This window comes from Thamnophis sirtalis, unplaced genomic scaffold, assembly GCF_051295495.1.
Source record: "Thamnophis sirtalis isolate CommonGarterSnake01/CBP01778 unplaced genomic scaffold, rThaSir2_p1.2 scaffold_11, whole genome shotgun sequence".
In the NCBI taxonomy this organism is placed as follows: domain Eukaryota; kingdom Metazoa; phylum Chordata; class Lepidosauria; order Squamata; family Natricidae; genus Thamnophis; species Thamnophis sirtalis.
The window spans coordinates 7,487,584-7,508,959 of record NW_028261391.1 but is presented as its reverse complement, the minus strand read 5'-3'; the positions used below and the strand labels follow the sequence as shown (position 1 = coordinate 7,508,959).

At 44.6% G+C, this 21,376-nt stretch overlaps 1 protein-coding gene across 2 annotated transcripts in view; it reads left to right on the top strand.

Annotated features, from left to right (window-relative positions):
- Positions 1-21,376, top strand: part of EPHB3 (EPH receptor B3) — a 155,647-nt gene that overhangs the window by 60,117 nt on the left and 74,154 nt on the right. For both annotated transcript variants that reach the window (XM_087725155.1, XM_087725154.1), the window contains exons 2-3: positions 5,311-5,375; positions 10,345-11,017. In XM_087725155.1, the coding sequence (XP_087581281.1) occupies positions 5,311-5,375; positions 10,345-11,017 (738 nt within the window). The remainder of the gene's footprint in view (positions 1-5,310; positions 5,376-10,344; positions 11,018-21,376) is intronic.

Sequence of the window (21,376 nt, the reverse complement as noted above, 5' to 3'; positions counted from 1 at the left end):
ATTGGCACGATTGAATACCGATTGCCAAATGGGGATTATATTCATGGTTAATAAATCTCCAGATTGCTTATTACCCAAACTAGGTAACATCATCAGTGCTAGTAGAAGAATTGGATCTATGAATCAAGGACACCTCAATTGGGGGTTATTAGTCTTGAAGACTCCATGTTACCTCCACGTTGGACAACAGCGGGAGAAGTGGAGTCCCTGTGAGACCCCACAACCTTCTGGTTAGCCACTCATAAGAAGCAAACGGCCTTGGCTTGATCCCATAAAACTAGTCCTGTGTTGTAGAAGACGTGCAAACTCCCAAGTGTGTTTGCAAGAGAACTTACAAGATATTTCTGCAGAAGGATTGGGTGGGGATGACATGTTCTTGGCTAGATTAATAGCAATAGCAATAGCAGTTAGACTTATATACCGCTTCATAGGGCTTCCAGCCCTCTCTAAGCGGTTTACAGAGTCAGCATATTGCCCCCAACAACAATCCGGGTCCTCATTTTACCCACCTCGGAAGGATGGAAGGCTGAGTCAACCCTGAGCCGGTGAGATTTGAACAGCCGAACTGCAGAACTGCAGTCAGCTGAAGTAGCCTGCAGTGCTGCAGTTAACCACTGCGCCACTCTGCTAACTAAGCTTCAGGATGAGTTTCCTGCAAATTATGGCTTGTGCTTTGTAATTATCAAGGGGTGCTTCTCTGAGAAAACTTGGGCTTTAATATTTATTATGTTGACTCTTCTTGGCTTTCAAAGAAGCTGAAACCCAAATATTTTTATTTATTTATCTCCATGCTATCTGGCTATAATATAGGTAGTCCTCAATTTACGCCCACGATTGTACCCAAAATTTATGTTGTTGAGTGAGAAGTTTGTTAAAAGAGTTTTGCCCCATTTCACAACTTTTCTTGCCACGTTGAATCACGGAAGTTGTTAAATGAGTGACAGGTGAACCTGGCTTCCCCTTTGACTTTTGCTTCTCAGAAGCTCGCAAAAGGGGATTGCAGGCAGGGACACTGCAGCCGTCATAAATATGAACCGGTTGTCACGCATCCACATCTAAATCGTGGGACCATAGGGATGCTGCAACGGTCATAAGTGTGGGAAATGGTCATAAGTCACTTTTTTCAGTATCGTTGTAGCTTTGAACGGTCACTAAATGAACTGTTGTAAGGCCACGCTTGGAATACGGCATTCAGTTTTGGTCACCACACTGTAGAAAAGATGCAGGGACTCTAGAAAGAGTGCAGAGAAGATCAAAAAAGATTATATGGGGACTGGAGGATAAAACATATGAAGAACGGTTGCAGGAACTGGGTATGTCTAGTTTAATGAAAAGAAGGATTAGGGGAGACATGATAGCGGTGTTCCGATATCTCAGGGGCTGCCACAAAGAAGAGGGAGTCAAGCTATTCTCCAAGGCACCTGAGGGTAGAACAAGAAGCAATGGGTGGAAACTAATCAAGGAGAGAAGCAACTTAGAACTGAGGAGAAATTTCCTGACAGTGAGAACAATTAACCAGTAGAACAACTTGCCTCCAGAAGTTGTGAATGCCCCAACACTGGAAGTCTTTAAGAAGATGCTGGATAACCATTTGCCTGAAGTGGTGTAGAGTTTCCTGCCTAAGCAGGGGGTTGGACTAGAAGACCTCCAAGGTCCCTTCCAACTCTTGTTATTCTATTCTAAGTCAAGGCCTACTTATAGAGGTAGCACCCAAGCTTACCTTTCCGAATTAGCTCTCTTTAAACCAAAAAAAGAGTTTAGCTGCTTTTCCTTGGTTTAAAGGAACCTGCTTTTCCTAATTCCTAACTTTTGGGGAAATTCTGTCTCTTTTTGGAGTCCCATCTCCCGCTCAATGACCTCAGTTGGCCGTCTCATGGGATATCCACTTAATTTCCTCAGCAAAATAACAAATGCTTTGGCACTGCTGTCTTCCAAGGGTTGTTTTTTTTTCTAAAAAAATATATATTCTCCAATCGAATCCATATTTTCTTCCGGCCTTCCCTTCAAGAGCTAACCAGATCTGACCCTAATTAGCTTTTCACACACAGAGGCCCGAAGTGGTGCCACCTCGCTGAGCAAATTATTCCATGCAGAAAGAGGATCAAGCTAGTTGCATTTCAATGCAGTCTTGTTCGGGGTCATTGCCTTTTTCTTGTTTTTTAGGAGGGTGTCCTTCAGGCACAACTCTCCAAGGCCATGTTTGGCCTCGGGCCTGTACATTTTTGTGTGTCTTAGGCCTGCTGCAATGGGATTAGGAAGCTCCGGTCTTCTTGAGTGGGATTTTTTAAAAAAATATTTTTTGAATGCCGGAGGGCAAAATAGAGCAGTGTGTCTCAACCTTGGCAACTTGAAGATGTCCGGACTTCAACTCCCAGAATTCCCCAGCCAGCGAATGCTGGCTGGGGAATTCTGGGAGTTGAAGTCCAGACATCTTCAAGTTGACAAGGTTGAGAAACACTGAAATAGAGCACCACGTCTGTTATCGGTTGACCCCCACCCCGAAGTCTCTCTTTAAACCAGGTTTTCCCAACCTTGGTGACTTTTTAAGACGTGCGGACTTCAACTCCCAGAATTCCACAGCCAACATGGCTGGCTGTGGAATCCTGGGAGTTGAAGTCCGTGCGTCAGTTTGGAAAACCTGCTTTAACCTGCCTTTTTTTTTTTTTTTTAACTTTGGCGTCCCTTTTGTGGCTTCTGCAACAGGACTCCCCTCAATCCAACCTAGAACTGAGGAGAAATTTCCTGACGGTGAGAACAACTAATCCGTAAAACGACTCGCCTCCAGAAGTTGTGGGTGCTAGAATAGAATAGAATAACAAGAGTTGGAAGGGACCTTTGAGGTCTTCTAGTCCAACCCCCTGCTTAGGCAGGAAACCCTACACCACTTCAGGCAAATGGTTCTCCAACATCCTCTTAAAAACTTCCATTGTTGGAGCATTCACAACTTCTAGTGGCAAGTTGTTCCACTGATTCATTGTTCTCACTGTCAGGAAATTTCTCCTTAGTTCTAAGTTGCTTCTCTCCTTGATTAGTTTCCACCCATTGCTTCTTGTTCTGCCCTCAGTTGCTTTGGAGAACAGCTTGATCCCCTCCTCTCTGTGGCAGCCCTTCAAATATTGGAAGACTGCTATCATGTCTCCCCTAGTCCTTCTTTTCATTAAACTAGACATACCCAGTTCCTGCAACCGTTCTTCCTATGTTTTGGCCAAAACCTTCAGTGCTGGGTGCTTCAACACTGGAGGTTTGCAAGAAGAGATTGGACGGCCATTAGTCTAAAAAAAAAAAAAAGTATAGGGGTTAGACTAGAAGACCTCCAAGGTCCCTTCCAATTCTTGTTACTCTGTTATCCTTCTCCCATCCGTGTCACATGCCATACCTCTCGGGCCCTATTCTCCACTCTTTCTCGGCTGGCAGACTCTAGCAAGCTGCCAAGCAGTTAACTCTGATCTCAGCAGCTTCCCATCTGGGTGATTTAGTGTGTTCCCAAAGAGTCCTGGTCCACCCTTCCTCCCTTCACCCCAATCTGGGGTTGGAACGGAGTCTCTTTGGGGAATGTTGACAAGGAGGTTTGGCAACTCATCATCAAACTGTCGGAATGTTGGCCAGACGGTCAAATTCTTCTCCTCTCCCCTTATTCAAAACACATCCGAGGGAAGAGTGCCAAAAAATTAAAAAAAAAAAAAAATTAAAAGTGGAAAGGCAGAAGCACAGCCTGATCTTCCTTGCCGGATAAACCGGCTGCACCACCCTAGTCGTGGGAACGGGGCCGTGTCCGACCGGAGTACACACCCACACACCCCAAGTGTGGGAGGAGGAGAGGAGAGGGAAGTAGGGGGACTTTTCTGGATGTTTTGGCTAAGCAGGGAAGAACATTGAGAGGGGGCCAGGAGGTCGATACAGGTAACCCTGGATTTGCAACCGTTAGTGACCGTTCAGAGTTTACAACGGCACTGAGAAAAGGGGGTTTTGACCATTTTTCACACCGTTGCAGCAAGTCCTTGTCATTTATTTACTGGCTGATAACCCGACGTTGTCTGAGTATTCATTTATAGGCGGGGAAATGTCCGGACCAAACATAATTTCTAATGTTGGATTTTCCCCCTTACCAGAGGTAGCCCCCTTGTGGGGTACTGTGAAGCCGTTACCATGGCAACTCCACTGCACTGACAATAGAAGCCATTTTACGGCAGTACAGTAGAAGCCTTTTGAAGGCACAACAGGCTGTATCTTAACAGAACACACACATACCAAGGGGTGTTGGAGTGTCTTACCCCCACAGTATTTGTTTCCAGAGAGAAAGTCATCTGTGTACCAAGTTTGGTTGAAATTGCTCAAGGCTTTCCAGAGTTCTGCTGGAACACACACACATACACATACAGCGATAGATAGATAGATAGATAGATAGATAGATAGATAGATAGATAGATAGATAGATAGATAGATAGATAGATAGATAGATAGATAATAGATAGATAGATAGATGATAGATAGATAGATAGATAGATGATAGATAGATAGATTTATTTATTTGACCGCTGTGGACATCCCACATAACTCTTTTTTTTTTTGCTTTCTTTGTTTCCTGGCAGAATTGAATGAAGTAGAGCTAGTCCTCAATTTACAACAGTTCATTTAGTGACCGTTTGACATTCCAATGTCACTGAAAAATGTGACTTGCGACCGTTTTTCACAGCTACAACCTTTGCAGCGTCCCCTTTGACAGTGGTTCTCAACCTGTGGGTCGCGACCCCTTTGGGGGGGGGTCGAACGACCCTTTCACAGGGGTCGCCGAAGACCATCAGAAAATTGCAAAATTACAGTTATGAAGCAGCAGTGAAAATAATTTTATGGTTGGGGGTCACCACTACATGAGGAACTGTATTAAAGGGTCGCGGCATGGGGAAGGTTGAGAACCACTGCCCTATGATCATGGGATAAAAATTCAGACGCTTGGCAACTGGCTTGTATTTATGACAGTTGCAGTGTCCCGGGGTCACGTGTTTCCCTTTTGCGACCCCTTCTGACAAGCAAAGACAATGAGAAAGCGACATTCACTCAACAACTTCACAACTGCAGGGTCTCACTTAACAACTGTGGCAAGAACAGTCGTAAAATGGTGGCAAGACTCACTTCTGCTTGCTTAGCGATGGAAGTTGTGGACTCCGTTGTGGTCGTAAGTCGAGGACTACCTATCCCCTCCAAATCGGGTGGATTGCAACGTTCCCGTCCTCCTCCGCCACCATTTTAGACCATCCATAGTGTTTTGGTTCTAGGAATACTGATTGTGGTTTCTTTCTTTCCCCTTTCCAGAAACGTTGATGGACACCAAGTGGGTGACGTCCGAATTGGCGTGGACAGCTCACCCGGAAACCGGGGTAAGATGTGCTATTCTCTGAGAAGGGAGATTGGAAAAGGATGCTGAACTTCACCTAAATGGGAAAATGACTTGTCTTTCCTTTCTGCTCTCCTCTTTCTCTTTCTTGCATTTTCTCCATCTGTCTGGCTTCACCTCCTGCTTCGAAGCCTCTTTCCAGCCCAACATGACACTGAGGAAAATCTACCTGGGAGGCTTGCCATCTTCGAACCAATAACAATTGTGTAACTCTATCATCGGTAGGGACGCGGTGGCTCAGCGTCTAGGACGCTGAGCTTGTCGATCAGAAAGGTCGGCAGTTGGGCGGTTCGAATCCCTAGCGCCGCCTAACGGAGTGAGCTCCCATGACTTGTCCCAGCTTCTGCCAACCTAGCAGTCCAAAGGCACGTTAAAAATGCAAGTAGAAAAATAGGGACCACTTTAGGTGGGAAGGGAACAGCGCTCCGTGCACCTTCAGTGTTTAGTCATGCCAGCCACATGACCACGGAGACGTCTTCGGACAGCGCTGGCTCTTTGGCTTTGAAATGGAGATGAGCACCCCGCCCCCTAGAGTCGGGAACGACTAGCACGTACAGTATGCGTGAGGGGAACCTTTACCTTTAATGGCTGAAAAACTACATTGTGGATGGGGAAGCCAACCTCAGAAACAGCTTATGTGCAATCAATTCTGCAATTTGGAGGGCTTTTATTTATTTAAAGGCCATTCCACGTGGGGCATATTGGCTGCCTTATGCATATGGAAATGAGACTCTGTGACTGCATTCATCCAACGTAATTACCTTGGCCTTTAATGAAGAACAGAGAGGCACAGGATTAGTGTTAGCGTTGAGAACTAGTTTGGTGTAGTGGTTAAAGTCATTGGGCTAGAGACCAAGAATCCTTTAGTTTTTAGCCCTGCCTTAGGCCCAGAATCTGGCTGGGTGACTTTAAGGCCAGTTCCTCTCTCTCGGCCCAACCTGCCATGCAGCAATGTTATTGTCAATTATGAAAATAGGAATGTCAGCTTTACCAAGTAGACTTTTGACATGAAACGCAACCGGATAAGCTCATTGTTACTTTATTGTAAAGCTTTTGTTTGAAATGGCATATAAGGGCTTCCTGCTTAAGCAGCAGGTTGGACTAGAAGACCTCTAAAGTCCCTTCCAACTCTGTATATTCTTTTACATTAGCAGAATCTTCCAAATCTGAAAGCAACAATTCTTCCACTGTCTCTGAGCTTGGCTGTTTTCTTGCTGATGTTTCATTAGCCAAACGAAGTAACTTTTATCAGTGTTGATCTCCTACGTACTGTGCTGTGATCAAGGAACAGGACATCTTAGTATCTAAATGACAGGGATGGTGAGCGGAATGGGATAGGGATAGGGGTAGGAATAGAGTAGAGTAGAATAGAATAGAATAGAAGAATTGGAAGGGACCTTGGAGGTCTTCTAGTCCAACCCCCTCCTCAGGCAAGAAACCCTACACCATTTGAGATTTGAGATTTGAGATTTAGTTTATTTGTATGCCGCCCTTCTCCGGGAGGGACTCAGGCCGGCGAACAACTCAGAAAGGGGAAAGGGGACACAAACATAATACACGTAATTAATACACAAGAGTCATACAGCCATACAGTCGAGAGGGGAGGGGAACTCATCAACCCCAGGCCTGCAGGCACAGCCAGGTTTTGACGGCTTTCCGGAAGGCCTGGAGAGAGGTGAGGGTCCGAATCTCCGCGGGGAGTTCGTTCCAAATTTCAGACAAATGGTTGTTCAATCACTTCTTAAAAACTTCCACTGTTGGAGAATCCTTTTTTTTTTGGGGGGGGGGGGATGTCCGCAATTCCACATTCCAAATACCGTCCCAAAATTCTCCCAACAAAGATTGGACCGCCATTTGTCTGGAATGATATCAGGTTTCCCTGCTTAAGCAGAGGGTTGGATTAGAAGACCTCCAAAGTCCCTTCCAACTCTGCTATTCTTAGTTGTTCTTCTGTTATTCTTAATTTATTCTGTTACAAATTACGTGAAAACCTAATTTAGGATACAAGCCCCAGCCCAAGCATCTATCACCCGTGTGTTAGAACATTTACATGTTAATGTGTTCCGAAGCAGCCTCTTGATCCTTGGTTGCTGAGAAGCGAACATTGCCCCGTGGGCACTAAGCATTCTCAGTCCCGTTTGTTTATTTAATATTATTGGATCGTGTTATTCATTAACACCTTTATTGACTTCCCAGCCCGCAAGAAAAGATTTTGCATTTAGAAGCATTAGCTTCTGGAACGGATATTTCTCCCCACGCCTGTTCGTTCCGCACCTTTGCTTGCAAACAGTTTTTCAGATTTTCCCTCGAGTAGGTGGCCACACTTCAAAATGCAAGGGGCTTCACTGTTTTTTTCCCATCGTATCTCATTCCCAAACAAGGAAGTCAGGAGATCAGTTCGGCGGTTCGAATCTCTAGCGCCGCATAATGGATCTCCCGCTACTTGTCCCAGCTTCTGCCACACTAGCAGTTCGAAAGCCTGTAAAAATGCAAGTAGAAAAATAGGAACCACCTTTGGTGAGAAGGTAATAGCACTCTGCGTGCCTTCGGCATTTAGTCATGCCATCCACATGACCCCGGAGACATCTTCGGACAGAGCTGGCTCTTCGGCTTTGAAAAGGAGATGAGCACTGTGCCCTAGAGTTGGGAACGACTAGCACATGTGTGAGGGAAACCTTTACCTTTACTATCTATCTATATTATATATTTATATTTGTGTCTGTGTGTTTGTGTGTGTGTTCCAGCATAACTCTGGAACGCCCCAAGTAATTTCAACCAAGCTTGGTACACAGATAACTTATTCTCTGCAAACAAATACTGTGGGGGTAAGACACCTCTAAAAAAAACCCAGAGGGGTGTTCTGTTAAGATATAGCCTGTTGTGCCTTAAAATGGCTTCTACTGTACTATTGTAAAATAGCTTCTATTGTACAGAGCAGTGGAGTAATGGCTTCACAGTACTCCACAAGGGGTCTCCCTCTGGTAAGGGGGAAAATCCAACATTAGGAATTACATTTGGTCCAGACATTTCCCCCCTATCAATAAATACCAGGGCAACCCCAAATTATAATCTCTTCAGAATAAACAATAACAGGTAGAGAACGAATTACGCAAAGGAAGAGGAAACAGTGCAAAGTTTCCCAGGCTATCTAATCTATGTAGGTTGAAGGATTTGCCCGCATAATAGCAAATTATTTCATCCATCATCACACCTAAAAATTTCAAAATATTTTTTCATTTGGAATGGAAAAATAAATGTCTGTCTCCATTCACTCAGCAGACCAGAGACCTGACATGCCACTTATAAGCGGATTTGCCTGTAGACGTCGACTTTTAAATAGACAGGTCTAATGAAATATGGAACTCTCTTATACAAAATACAGCACATTTTTTAAAAAAAAAGAATGATAGTTTTATATGTGTACTAGAAAATTGTGTTTTTTATTCCATTTTTAAAGCACTTTTAAGTCTTTTTCTCTCTTTGAGGCTATACGTATCTCTATTACAGTCGTAGCTGTCGACAGACAATCACCATTTGAGTCCAAAATCCCCATTGCTGAGCAAGACAGTCATTGAGTGAATGTTGCCCCATTTTATGACCTTTCTTGCCCTGGCTGTTAAGTGAATCACTGCCATTGTTTATAAGTTAGTAGCGTGGTTGTTAAGTCAATCTGGCTTCCCCATTGACTTTGCATGTCAGAAAGTCGCAAAAGGGGACCACATAATCCCGGGACACTGCAACCGTCATAAATGTGAGTCAGTTGTCCAAGTGTCGGGATTTTGATCCCGTGACATGGAGATGTTCCCATGGAATGTGTGAAAAAATGGCCATAAGTCATTTTTTCCCAATGCCATTGTAACTTTGAACAGCCACTAAATGAATGATTTTAAGTCAAACACTACCTGTAAATTATCTACGGGCTTTCTTCATTCCCTTTCTCCCTAATGATTTTAAAAACAATTTTAAAAATAAAACACTCTTTCAAAATAGTTTGAAAAGGAACTCAACAGCATTCCTAAAGATGGCCCTTCCCTAATAGCAATAGCACTTAGACTTATGTACCGCTTCACACTGCTTTTACAGCCCTCTCTAAGCAGTTTACAGAGTCACCAACAATCTGGGTCCTCATTTGACCCATCTTGGAAAGATGGAATAGAATAGGAATAACAGAGTTGGAAGGCACCTTGGAGGTCTTCTCGCCCAACCCCCTGCTTAGGCAGGAAAACCCACACCACTTCAGACAAATGGTTATCCAATATCTTCTTAAAAACTTCTAGTGTTGGACAACTTCTGGAGGCAAGTTGTTCCACTGATTAATCGTTCTGTCAGAAATTTCTCCTTAGTTCTAAGTTGCTTCTCTTCTTGATTAATTTCCACCTATTGTTTCTTGTCCTACCTTCAGGTGCTTTGGAGAATAGCTTGACTCCCTCTTCTTTGTGGCAACCCCTGAGATATTGGAAGACTGCTATCATGTCTCCCCTGGTCCTTCTTTTCATTAAATTAAATATTCCCAGTTCCTACAACCCTCCTTCATATGTTTTAGCCTCCAGTCCCCTAATCATCTTGGTTGCTCTTCTCTGCACTCAAGGAGAAGAGAAGGCTGAGTCCACCTGGAGGCTAGTGGTATTTAAAATGCCAAATTGCAGGCAGCTGGCAATAACCCACCCTCAATCAGGGGTGAAATTCAGCAGGTTGTGACAGGTTCTGGAGAACCGGTAGCGGAAATTTTGAGTAGTTCGCAGAACCAGGAAATACCACCTCCGGCTGGCCCCAGAGTGGGGTGGGAAAGGAGATTTTGCGTTTCCCCTGCCATGCCCACCAAGCCACGCCCACAGAACCGGTAGTTAAAAAAACCCAAATTTCACCACTTCCCTCAACCCTTTTTCTCGAGACTGTCCTGTTTTGGGTTGTTAACCCCCCCAATGCCATTTTCCCCCCCGCATTTCGTACAGTGGGAAGAAGTCAGCGGTTACGACGAGGCCATGAACCCCATCCGGACGTATCAAGTGTGCAACGTTCGAGACGCGAACCAGAACAACTGGCTGCGCACCCAGTTTATTCAGCGCCACGACGTCCAGCGGGTTTACGTCGAGCTGAAGTTCACCGTCAGGGACTGTAACAGCATCCCGAACATCCCCGGATCTTGCAAAGAGACCTTCAACCTTTTTTATTACGAATCGGATAGTGACACGGCCTCTGCCTCTAGCCCGTTCTGGATGGAGAACCCTTACATCAAAGTGGATACAATCGCTCCCGACGAGAGCTTCTCGAAGCTGGAGTCTGGCCGGATGAACACCAAAGTGCGCAGCTTTGGGCCCCTTTCCAAAAACGGCTTCTATCTTGCCTTCCAGGATCTGGGGGCCTGCATGTCCCTCATCTCCGTCCGGGCCTTCTACAAGAAATGTTCCAGCACCATTGCGGGTTTTGCCAACTTCCCGGAAACCTTGACCGGGGCAGAGCCGACCTCCTTGGTGATCGCTCCGGGAACCTGCATTCCCAACGCGGTGGAAGTATCGGTGCCCTTAAAACTCTACTGTAACGGAGATGGGGAATGGATGGTACCGGTGGGAGCGTGTACCTGCGGGCCTGGATACGAGCCAGCCATGAAGGAGACGCAGTGCCAAGGTAAGATGGGACCAGCCTCGGTGCTCCTCGGTTGGGTTGTTACTGTTATGTTTCTGGTAGGTTGGGATATGGTTTCTTTCTGCGCCAAGGCCGATGCAAAGATTGAGTTAAGCAGCTCTGCTTTCTCTTTGTTGCCTGCTACCTCCTTGCCGTCTTCAGCGGACCAACCGTTTCCTTGATATATTTTTTTTCCTTGTTGTTTATATGTTGGAAGACACTTTTTAAAATTATCTTTGGCTTTTGTTGCAAGTCTTCATTCATTCTGAGCCTTTGCTTTCCTGATCTGCTGATATCCTTGCCTTAGTTATGTGTCCATTTTTTGTACTTGTCCTTTTTCCTCTTTCAATTTGTCAGAGAGATCTTTTTTTCAGCCGTGGTGGTTTCTTCTTGGAGTTCTTGTTTTTCTTCTCGAATTCTGGAGTTGGAAGGGACCTTAGATGTCTTCTGATCCAACTTCCGGCTCTGGGTAGGATGCACTAGGCCAGATGTCACACAAACGTTGGCCCTTGAAGATGCGTGAACTTCAGCTCCCAGAATTCCCCAGCCAGCAGCATTAGGCCATCTGTGATGGATGATCTTCCCACTTTCTGTTTGAAAATTTCTAATAAAAATTTAAAAGGGACACGGTTGCTCAGTGGCTAAGACGCTGAGCTTGTTCGGTGGTTCGAATCCCTAGCGACGCGTAGCAGAGTGAGCTCCCGTTACTTGTCCCAGCTTCTGCCAACATAGCAGTTCGAAAGCATGTAAAAAAATGCAAGTAGAAAAATAAGAACCACCTTTGGTGGGAAGGTAACAGCGTTCTATGCGCCTTCGGCGTTGAGCCATGCCGGCCACATGACCACGGAGACGTCTTCGGACAGCGCTGGCTCTTCGGCTTTGAAATGGAGATGAGCACCGCACTCTAGAGTCGGGAACGAGTAGCACATCTATGCAAGGGGAACCTTTACCTTAATAAAAGTGTTATTCATAAGGAGATTCGTAGCACTTGAAACAGGAACGACTATTTTCAGTCCCACATCTTTCTTCTCTCCCTGTTGAATTTTAAACGATAATTTGGTTATGATCCCCACCACCACCACCCACTGCAAGCAAGTTCCTCATTGCATCATATGATAGGGGCTCTTTTAATTTGTATAATTTTGTTTTTAGTCCTAGCCATGTTTCTCTTTGGCATTTCCTATGTATCCTGGGACAGCAGTGGGTTTAGATCAGAGGTGGGTTTCTCGCCCCGTTCCAACCGGTTCGGTTGGAACGGGGACGGCAGCGTCCTCGTGCACGCATGCGGTGCACTCATGCGTACTAGCGTCTGCGCGATGCTCCAGCTGCTCCTGGACGATCGCGCAGGCGCTGTATGCATCCTGCGCATGCGTGGAAGTGCAGAACTCGTCAAAACCGGGTAAGGACCGTGGGCGGGCGGGCGCGCCCTTCGCCGTTCCCGGAAGTTACTTACTTCCGGGTTCAGTGACCAATCGGTTCTCAGGGACCGCCGCGAACCGGTTGAAACCCACCCCTGGTTTAGATCAAGAGGCAGAGAAGGTTATGAGACCTACCTGCTTCTGTAACGAGAAGCGTGCGTATCCACAACCAAGATTGTGATAAAATAAGGACAGGAACTCCATGACAGCATGATACAACCTCTGCCTTTATGTGCTTGCCTCAAGACATGAACACTGTTGTGGCCCGCCAGCGGAACTGGTGGCAGATTCGGACAGTGAGGAGGTTGGGGAGGAAGATGGGCCAGTCCTGGAGTCTGGGGAAGGCTCTGATGAGGGCTCTGTGTTGGAGGCAGAGATGGGGCCAGGGCCATCCGACAGTTATCGGAGTCGGAGATCAGGGGGCAGAAGAACAGCTGGAGCCTGTTACCGATGTGCGCATGCGCAGAGCTGCCAGACGAAGGGAACAGATAAGGAACAAGAGTCGACTTGGGAGTAAGGCCAGAGTTGGACGGTGAATGGCCCCTCCCAGAGGGAATAAAAGAGGAGCGAAAGGGGAGTGGAGTTTGCAGGAGACCATTAGTTTGCTTAATTAGTGTGAAGATTCGTTCGTGACTCTCAGGGACTCCTTGCCAAATATTTTATTGCGTTTGGAAGATATCGGCTTGGCAGCTCTCCAAGCCTGATAAGGTCTGTGGTTGTAAATTCACCCTTGAAAGACTGTTTGCCGGGACTTTGCTGGATGTGAATGAGAAGAATTCACATGAGCTTAATAAAAAGGTGTTTTGTTGGGGTCTGCCTCGTGATTTGGTGAAGCCTAGGTCAGAACAGACACAATATTTAAGTTACAGGTTCTTGGCCCCATTCTTCACCCCTTGAACACCTATGAAACTACCCATAGAGGATAATGTTTGTAGCTTAGAGTTGAGCTCAGAGGTTCTTGGTTCTCTCTGAACTTGGTGCTTTTTCCCCCCAGACTTTTCGTTACCCAGCTAGTTAACATCATCAGTGCACTGACGATGTTCCTCAGTTTGGTAATGAAACGTCTCCAAGAAAACAAGCAAACTCAGAGAGCCCCAAGGACCCCATCTGTGAAAGTAGATTTAATTTGGGGTCTGCTTGTCTTAGAAAAACTTCTCTAAGCGTGGAGAGATGTACTCCTAAGAACACGGCCTTTGTTGATTGTCAACTTTTTAAAATATTGAAATATTATCTCGGTCGCTCCGAGGTAAGCATGTCTCAGCTCATCCCTAAAAGCGGTAAGGGCTTTTAGGGATGAGCTGAGCACTCTTTAAAGCTGCGTCTCCCTGCGCCTAGTAAGATCAGGGCATGTCTGAATGCAGTTTCTCTTTTCGACTATGGATTGATTCAGAAATGATTCAAATGGAACCACAAATACGCTTCAAGGTGCTAGTCGTCACTTATAAAGCCCTTCATGGTATTGGACCTGGGTACTTGAGAGACCGCCTGCTGCCAATTACCTCCAACAGACCGATTAGATCCCACAGATTAGGCCTCCTCCGAATCCCATCCACTGGCCAATGCCGATTGGCCACCACCCGGAGGAGGGCCTTCTCTGTGGCTGCTCCGGCCCTCTGGAACGAGCTCCCCGTGAAGATTCGGACCCTCACCACCCTCCAGGCTTTCCGCAAAGCCTTAAAAAACTGGCTGTTCCGACAGGCCTGGGGCTGATGAGTTCCTGTCCCCGCTCGAATGGTGTGGCTGTTGACTGTTTTTAAAAATTGTGGTGTTGTGTTGTCCGTTGTCTTTCTCTGTCCCCCCCCCCCCCCCGGACTTGGTTTGTGAGCCGCCCTGAGTCCCTTTGGGAATAGGGCGGCATAGAAATACAATAAAAAATCGAAAAAAAATATGACAGGTTGTTCAGGGAGAAACTCCTTTGTAAACTCAATGAAGCTAAAACTCTAGAGCAGTTTTGGTCCACCTGGTTTCTTTTGAGACGTATGGACTTCCAGAATTCCCCCCAGTCAGCATGTTGATGCATGGCTGGCTAAGGAATGCTGGGAATTGAAGTCCACAAGTCTTAAAGTTGCCAAGGTTCTTGGCTTTTAAAAGTCCCTTTCCATTTCCCTCCGCGGCATCTTACAGAAACGAAGGGCTGGATTCATCTTGAGCAACAAATCACAATTGCTTTGTTCACATTTACTTGCCATGGCCAAACCCGTGATTGCTTTATCTGATGCTCATACAATCTTTTAAAATAATGGGTTTGTGTTAAGGCTGCCAGGGACACAAGCGAGATTAGGAACATAAAACCAGTTTGCAGGCTTAAAGGATGTTAAATCTGTTCTGTCTCCAAACGTAGTTTTTTTTTTAAATTTCTGCATATATTGTACTAATATGTGGAAACTTAGGTTAGCTTAGCTGATCTGCTGATTTTTTTAAAAAAAACATTTAATTAACTGTACACCCATGCATTTCCCTTTCTGCTTATATAGGGACATATGAAGGGACACGGTGGCTCACTGGCTAAGACAGCTGATTGATCAAAAAGGTCAGCAGTTCAGCGGTTCAAATCCCTAGCGCCACATAACGGAGTGAGCTCCCGTTACTTGTCCCATCTTCTCCCAACCTAGGAGTTCGAAAGCACGTAAAAATGCAAGAAGAAAAATAGGAGCCACCTTTGGTGGGAAGCAAACAGTGTTTCATGCACCTTGGGTGTTTAGTCCTGCCGGCAACATGACCATGGAGACGTCTTCAGCCAGCGCTGGCTCTTTGGCTTTGAAACGGAGATGAACACCACCCGCTAGAGTCGGGAACGACTAGCACATATGTGCGAGGGGAACCTTTACCTTATGATGGGATACTGTAATAAAAAAAATCCTGTTGCAAAAAAATATAAATGAATAGAAATTAAATCAATATCAAACATAAATATTACTATTTTTCAAATCAATTAGCTGGTGAAAGAGATGAAACTTTTGGCAACCAATAAATGCCTTGGATCTTTTTAAAAGTCTCCTTCCATTTCCCTCCGCAGCATCTTACAGAAATGAATTCTATCAGTTAATAATATGTCTCCCTTTCTTAATCAATCTTTTTATTAGATAAGGCTCTGCAGGTGTAAAAGTCCTGGGGACACTTGAAATTACAAAATAGATTACTGGAGCAAACCAGCATGGATTTTTATAGCACACTTGCTCGTGGGAACAAAAGCGAGTTTTCAGAGTCCGATCGAGCTACTCCGTGGTTGGCGAACAATCAGAGTATTTCAGATAATTTTCTGTGCGCTGGCTCAGCGGGGCATGACCGTGCATTTATCCACCAAGCAGAATCGATAAAGACTTGAGGAAAAGCTGGGTGCATCAGAAGGGCTCCTGAATAGTGTCCTTCTCGTGGCCAACTACCATATACATAACAGTTGCAAACTGACAAACAAGGAATCGTGGATGGGACCCTGCAGTATGAAACTCTAGGCTAAAAAACTGATGGATAAAGCTTTGCTAGCATGATGACAATGAAAAATGTCTTGTCTGTCTGTCTGTCTGTCTGTCTATCTATCTATCTATCTATCTATCTATCTATCTATCTATCTATCTATCTATCTATCTATCTATCTCTTATCTATCGCAAAAGCACTTGGAGTTATGTATCGCTTCCCAGTGCTTTACAGCCCTCTCTAAGCAGTTTACAGAGTCAACGTTTCCCCCCCAACAATCTGGGTCCTTATTCTATGAACCTTGGAAGAATGGAAGGCTGAGTCAACCTTGAGCTGATGAGAATTGAACTGCCACACTGCCAGCAATTGGCAATCAGCAGAATTAGCCTGCAATACTGCATTCTAATTACTACGCCACCATGGCTCTTATCTATCTATCTATCTATCTATCTATCTATCTATCTATCTATCTATCTATCTATCTATCTATCTATCTATCTATCTATCTACCTACCTACCTACCTACCTACCTACCTACCTACCTACCTACCTACCTACCTACCTATCTATCTATTCAAGGTTGATTCAGCCTTCCATCCTTCCGAGGACCCAGATTGTTCGGGGCAAATATGCTAACTTTATAAACTGCTTAGAAAGAACTGTAAAAGCACTATGAAGCGGTATATAATTCCAAGTGCTATTGTGATAGATTACATAGATAGATGGATGGATGGATAGATGATAGATAGATAGATAGATAGATAGATAGATAGATAGATAGATAGATAGATAACAGATTGCTATTGCTATCTATCTATCTATCATCATCATCTATCTATAATCCCTCCCTTTCCCTCCCTCCTATCTAGCATCCATCCATCATCTATCTATCCCTTTTTTTCTTCACTTTGACACCTTTAAGATATGTGGACTTCAACTCCCAGAATTTCCCAGCCAGCTTGACTGCTTGAGGCATTTTGTGAGCTGAAAGCCACAATTCCCAAGTTTGAAAAACACTCATTTATGCTGAAGGTAGATCGAGGTTCCATATGTTTTGACCTCCATTCACCTAATCCTCTTTGTTGCTCTTCTCTGCACTCTTTCTAGAGTCTCCACATCTTTTCTACATCGCGGTGACCAAAACTGAATGCAGTATTCCAAGGGTGGCCTTACCAAGGCCTTATAAAGTGGTATTAACACTTCACCTGATCTTGATTCTATCCCTCTGTTTATGCAGCCTAGAACTGTGTTGGCTTTTTTGGCAGCTGCTGCACACGGCTGGCTCCTATTTAAATGGTTGTCCACTAGGACCCCAAGAACACACTCGTTCAAACTTTGACAGACATGGACTTTGCTGTCAAGTTGAGATTCAGCACTTAGGCAGGTTCTTGGCGTGTCTCCAAAACAAATCTTCATTTTCTACCTTTTGCTCTGGGTAATTTTTAGAACAACATCATCCCCAGAAAAAAAGAAAGAAAGAAAGAAAAAAGGAATGCATGTGTGTCTCTCTCCTTCTGCCTTTAGGCCTAGCGATCTTCCAATTGAGAATTTCATTGTCCGTAAATGAAAACACATTTTTTTTCCCCAGATTTTGACGTTAGCCAGATTTCCTGTGTAGGTTGTGATGAGGCTTTTACAAATGTTCATGTACTTTTTGAATAAAGCTTGAGAGGGATATGGTTTTATTATTATTATTAGTTTCTCACTCTTTCCTAGCTGTCACCTAAAAAAACTCTCTGCAGAAATGCAACTTCGCAAAGCTAACTTGATTGTAGGTTTTTCATTCGGGCAAGAAGAAGGTTAGAGACAGTGCTTATTTCCTATCCCTTTAATACAGCAGTGGCTCAGTGGCTAAGACGCCAAGCTTGTCGATCAGAAAGTTTGGCAGTTCGAATCCCTAGCGCCTCATAAGGGAGTGAGCTCCCATTACTTGTCACAGCTTCTGCCAACCTAGCAGTTCGAAAGCATGTAAAAATGCAAGTAGAAAAATAGGAACCACCTTTGGCAGGAAGTTAACAACCTTCTGTGTGTCTTTGGTGTTTAGTCTTGCCAGCCACATGACCATGGCGACATCTTCGGACAGCGCTGGCTCTTCGGCTTTGAAAAGGAGATGAGCACCGCCCCCTAGAGTCCAGAACGACTAGCCCATATGTCCGAAGGGAAACTTTACTTTTACCTCATACAGCACAAATTTCTGCACAGCGTGGCATTTTTTGCTTGTTTCTTTTACAAAATCCACAACCCTGCGAAAATTTAATCGGCCCAAACAATTTTTAGTAAGGAGGCTCCTACCTTACTCCTCAATTTACAACAATAATTGGGATCAGAATTTCCCATTGCTAAGTGAGGCAGTTGTTATGTGAGCCACACCCGATTTGATGACCCTTTCTTCCCATGGTTTTTCAATGAAGTGCCCCAGTTGTTAAGTGAATCACACGATCGCTAAGCCAATCCGGTTTCCTCCAATGACTTTTCTTGTGCTAAGCCAGCCGGGAAGTTTGCAAATGAAGATCACATGATCTCAGGAAGCTATAGCCGTCATAAAAACTTGCCCAAAACTTTAAGCACATGATGAAGCTACAACTGTTATAAACAGTTGCCAGTTGCCAGGAGCCCAAATTTTAATCCCATGATGATACTTTGACAGTTGTAAATATGAGGACTGGTTGTAAGTCACTTTGTCTGTAAGTTTGAACGCTCACTAAATGAATCGGTGTAAGTCAAGGACCACCTGTACTTGGCATACAAGTCTTAAGTCCTTCAGCCTCTTTATCTACTGTAGTTTTAAACCCAGAGGTTGGAGGCTGGGCGGGAAAGCACAACTGCTGAATATTTAGGAATAAAATACTTCAGGCTATGATACTGTGGAGCAACCTTGCCAGTTTCAGTTGCCACATCCGAGCAGGCTGCGCAGTCCGTCGGCCATCTGGAATCACAGCTTTCGTTTTCTTCCCATAACTTAGGTGTCAGCCACAGCGGTGTTGATAAACATCCAAGGATCCGATCTGGGTCGGTCACGGGGGATTAATTTTCCGAGCTTTCCAACTCGTGCTTGAGCCCATCCTGAGGGAACTTCTCTCTACCAGAAAGTTCCACATATTCTGGTGGAACAGGGGTGTCAAACTCGATTTCATTGAGGGCCACATCAGGGTTGTGTTTGATCTCGGAGGGAGGGGGCAGGAGTGTGGATAGGTGTGGCCAGCTTGATGTGCCAGGGGTGCCTGTGGGGGGCCGAGCACTCTGCCAGCGAAAATGGGCTCCCAAGGACCTTTGTCTGCTGTGACGGACTCCTGCAACCAGTGAAAGCTTGGCTCCACTTTTGCTGACAGAGAGCTGCAGGATACCATCCAGACAGAAACCCAATATTTTTTACTGTTGCCTTTTTGTTACATTTGTTATGTTTGTGCTGATAAATAAATAAAGGGAGACTAGTATAGATCTATTTCAAGCTATTTAGCTCTCATCAGCTAGCCATACCCTTGCTGGGAATCGAACCTGTGCTCTATTGCACACTTCCATTCTCTGTCCTTTGGGTTTCTGTCTGGATGGTCTCTTGTGAGGGGTTGTGACTAAGAGGCAATAGAGCACAGGTTCGATTCCCAGCAAGGGTATGGCTAGCTGATGAGAGCTAAATAGCTTGAAATAGATCTATACTAGTCTCCCTTTATTTATTTATCAGCACAAACATAACAAATGTAACAAAAAGGCAACAGTAAAAAAATATTGGGTTTCTGTCTGGATGGTCTCTTGTGACGAGCCAAAGGACAGAGAATGGAATTATATATATATAATTCTTTTTCTTAAAAAACAAAACAACACATACAAAACAAGAGCAAGAAAAAAAAAACTTTCCTCCATTTCATCAAGCATGTCGTTTGGTTACAAGTTTTTGTGCATCAATTCTTAAGATTAAAAATAACATCACTGGTTTTGCATTAAACATAAGTGAATATTTCGCTGTCATTGAGCATTATGTGTTCAAATTACCATTAATATTCTTTCATTTGTAACAATCCTTATTGCCTTGAATTCATAATTATATATCAAATAACAAAAAGTCTTTAAAGTATTATAATATCACCTATCTCCAAGGAGAAAAAGCAGAGATTAGAACAAAGAATTCCCATTAATTTACAATATACATTCATATTTTCAATTGGGAGTTAGAGTTAGAGCAGTTTTTGACTACTTGAAAATGAGTGGACTTTGGCTATGGGAAGATGCTGGCTGGGGAATTCTGGGAGTTGAAGTCCACACATCTTCAAGCAGCCTGAGTTGAGAAATACGGAATTAGGGGTTTAGGGGCTGGGCGTCCGGATGAGGAATTTTGCAGGAAACCCCCAATGGGACTTCAAAGCCTTTGAAGAATCAAGGTCAGACACGGCCTGCAGATCAAAAGGTCTCCCTGCTCTTGGCAGGAATTCGGTGAGTAAACAGGAGGGTGTGAGGACACCAAGACGAGAACTAGATTTCAGATGCTGGCGTGAATGAGTTAGCTGGCTAAATTTACAACTTTCGGTGTGAGAAAGTGTAATATCTCTGCCCCAATAATATTGCTGGCACTCTCTTGGGATTATCACCACGTAGTTGCGAGCTGGGAGACTTCAGCATGCAACAGGATTTGAAGGGGGCTCAAATCCTTTTTTTTATAGTATTTGTAACAATTTTTCTCCCCTACAATTGACAATATAATTGAAATTACTTTCTTACCATCCCATAAACCCATATTATTTTACAACAATCCTACTTCTTCTTCCTTCATTCCCTCCTTCCTTCCCTCCTTTCTTCACTCCTTCCCTCCTTCCTTCCCACCTTCCTTCCCTCCTTCCTTCCCCCCTTTCTTCTCTCCTTCATTCCCTCCTTCCTTCCCTCCTTTCTTCTCTCCTTCTCTCCTTCCTTCTCTCCTTCCTTCCCTCCTTTCTTCTTCTCTCCTTCCTTCCCTCCTTGCTTCCCTCCCTCCTTCCTTCCTTTCCTTCCCTCCTTCACTTCCTCCTCCCTTTCCTTCCTTTCTTCTCTGCTTCTCTTCTTCCTTCCCTCCTTCCTTCAAATCCTTGATGTACGCTTACAGCTGAATCCAACCTTGGGGCTCAGCCTAAAGGGTCATTTTTATAGTCAGGAGGCTGTGTCCAGGTGGCCTGTGTGTGGTCAATCAATCAGAATAGAGTGAAAGGGACCTTGAAGGTCTTCTAGTCTAAACCCCTGCTCAAGCAGGAGACCCTATACAATTTGAGACAAGTGGCCGTCCAGTCTTTTCTTTAAAAACCTCCAGTGATGGAGCATTCACAAGTTTTGAAGGCAAGCTGTTGGACTAGTTAATTGTTCTCACTGTTAAGAAGTTTCTCCTTAATTCTAGATTGCTTCTCTCCTTGATTAGTTTCCATCCATTGTATCTTGTCCTACCCTTAGATGCTTTGGAGAATAGCTTGACTCCCTCTTCTTTGTGGCAGCCCCTGAGATACTGGAACACTGCCTCGTCCTTCTCTCTATTAAGCTACACATATCCAATTCCTGCAACCATTCTTCATATAT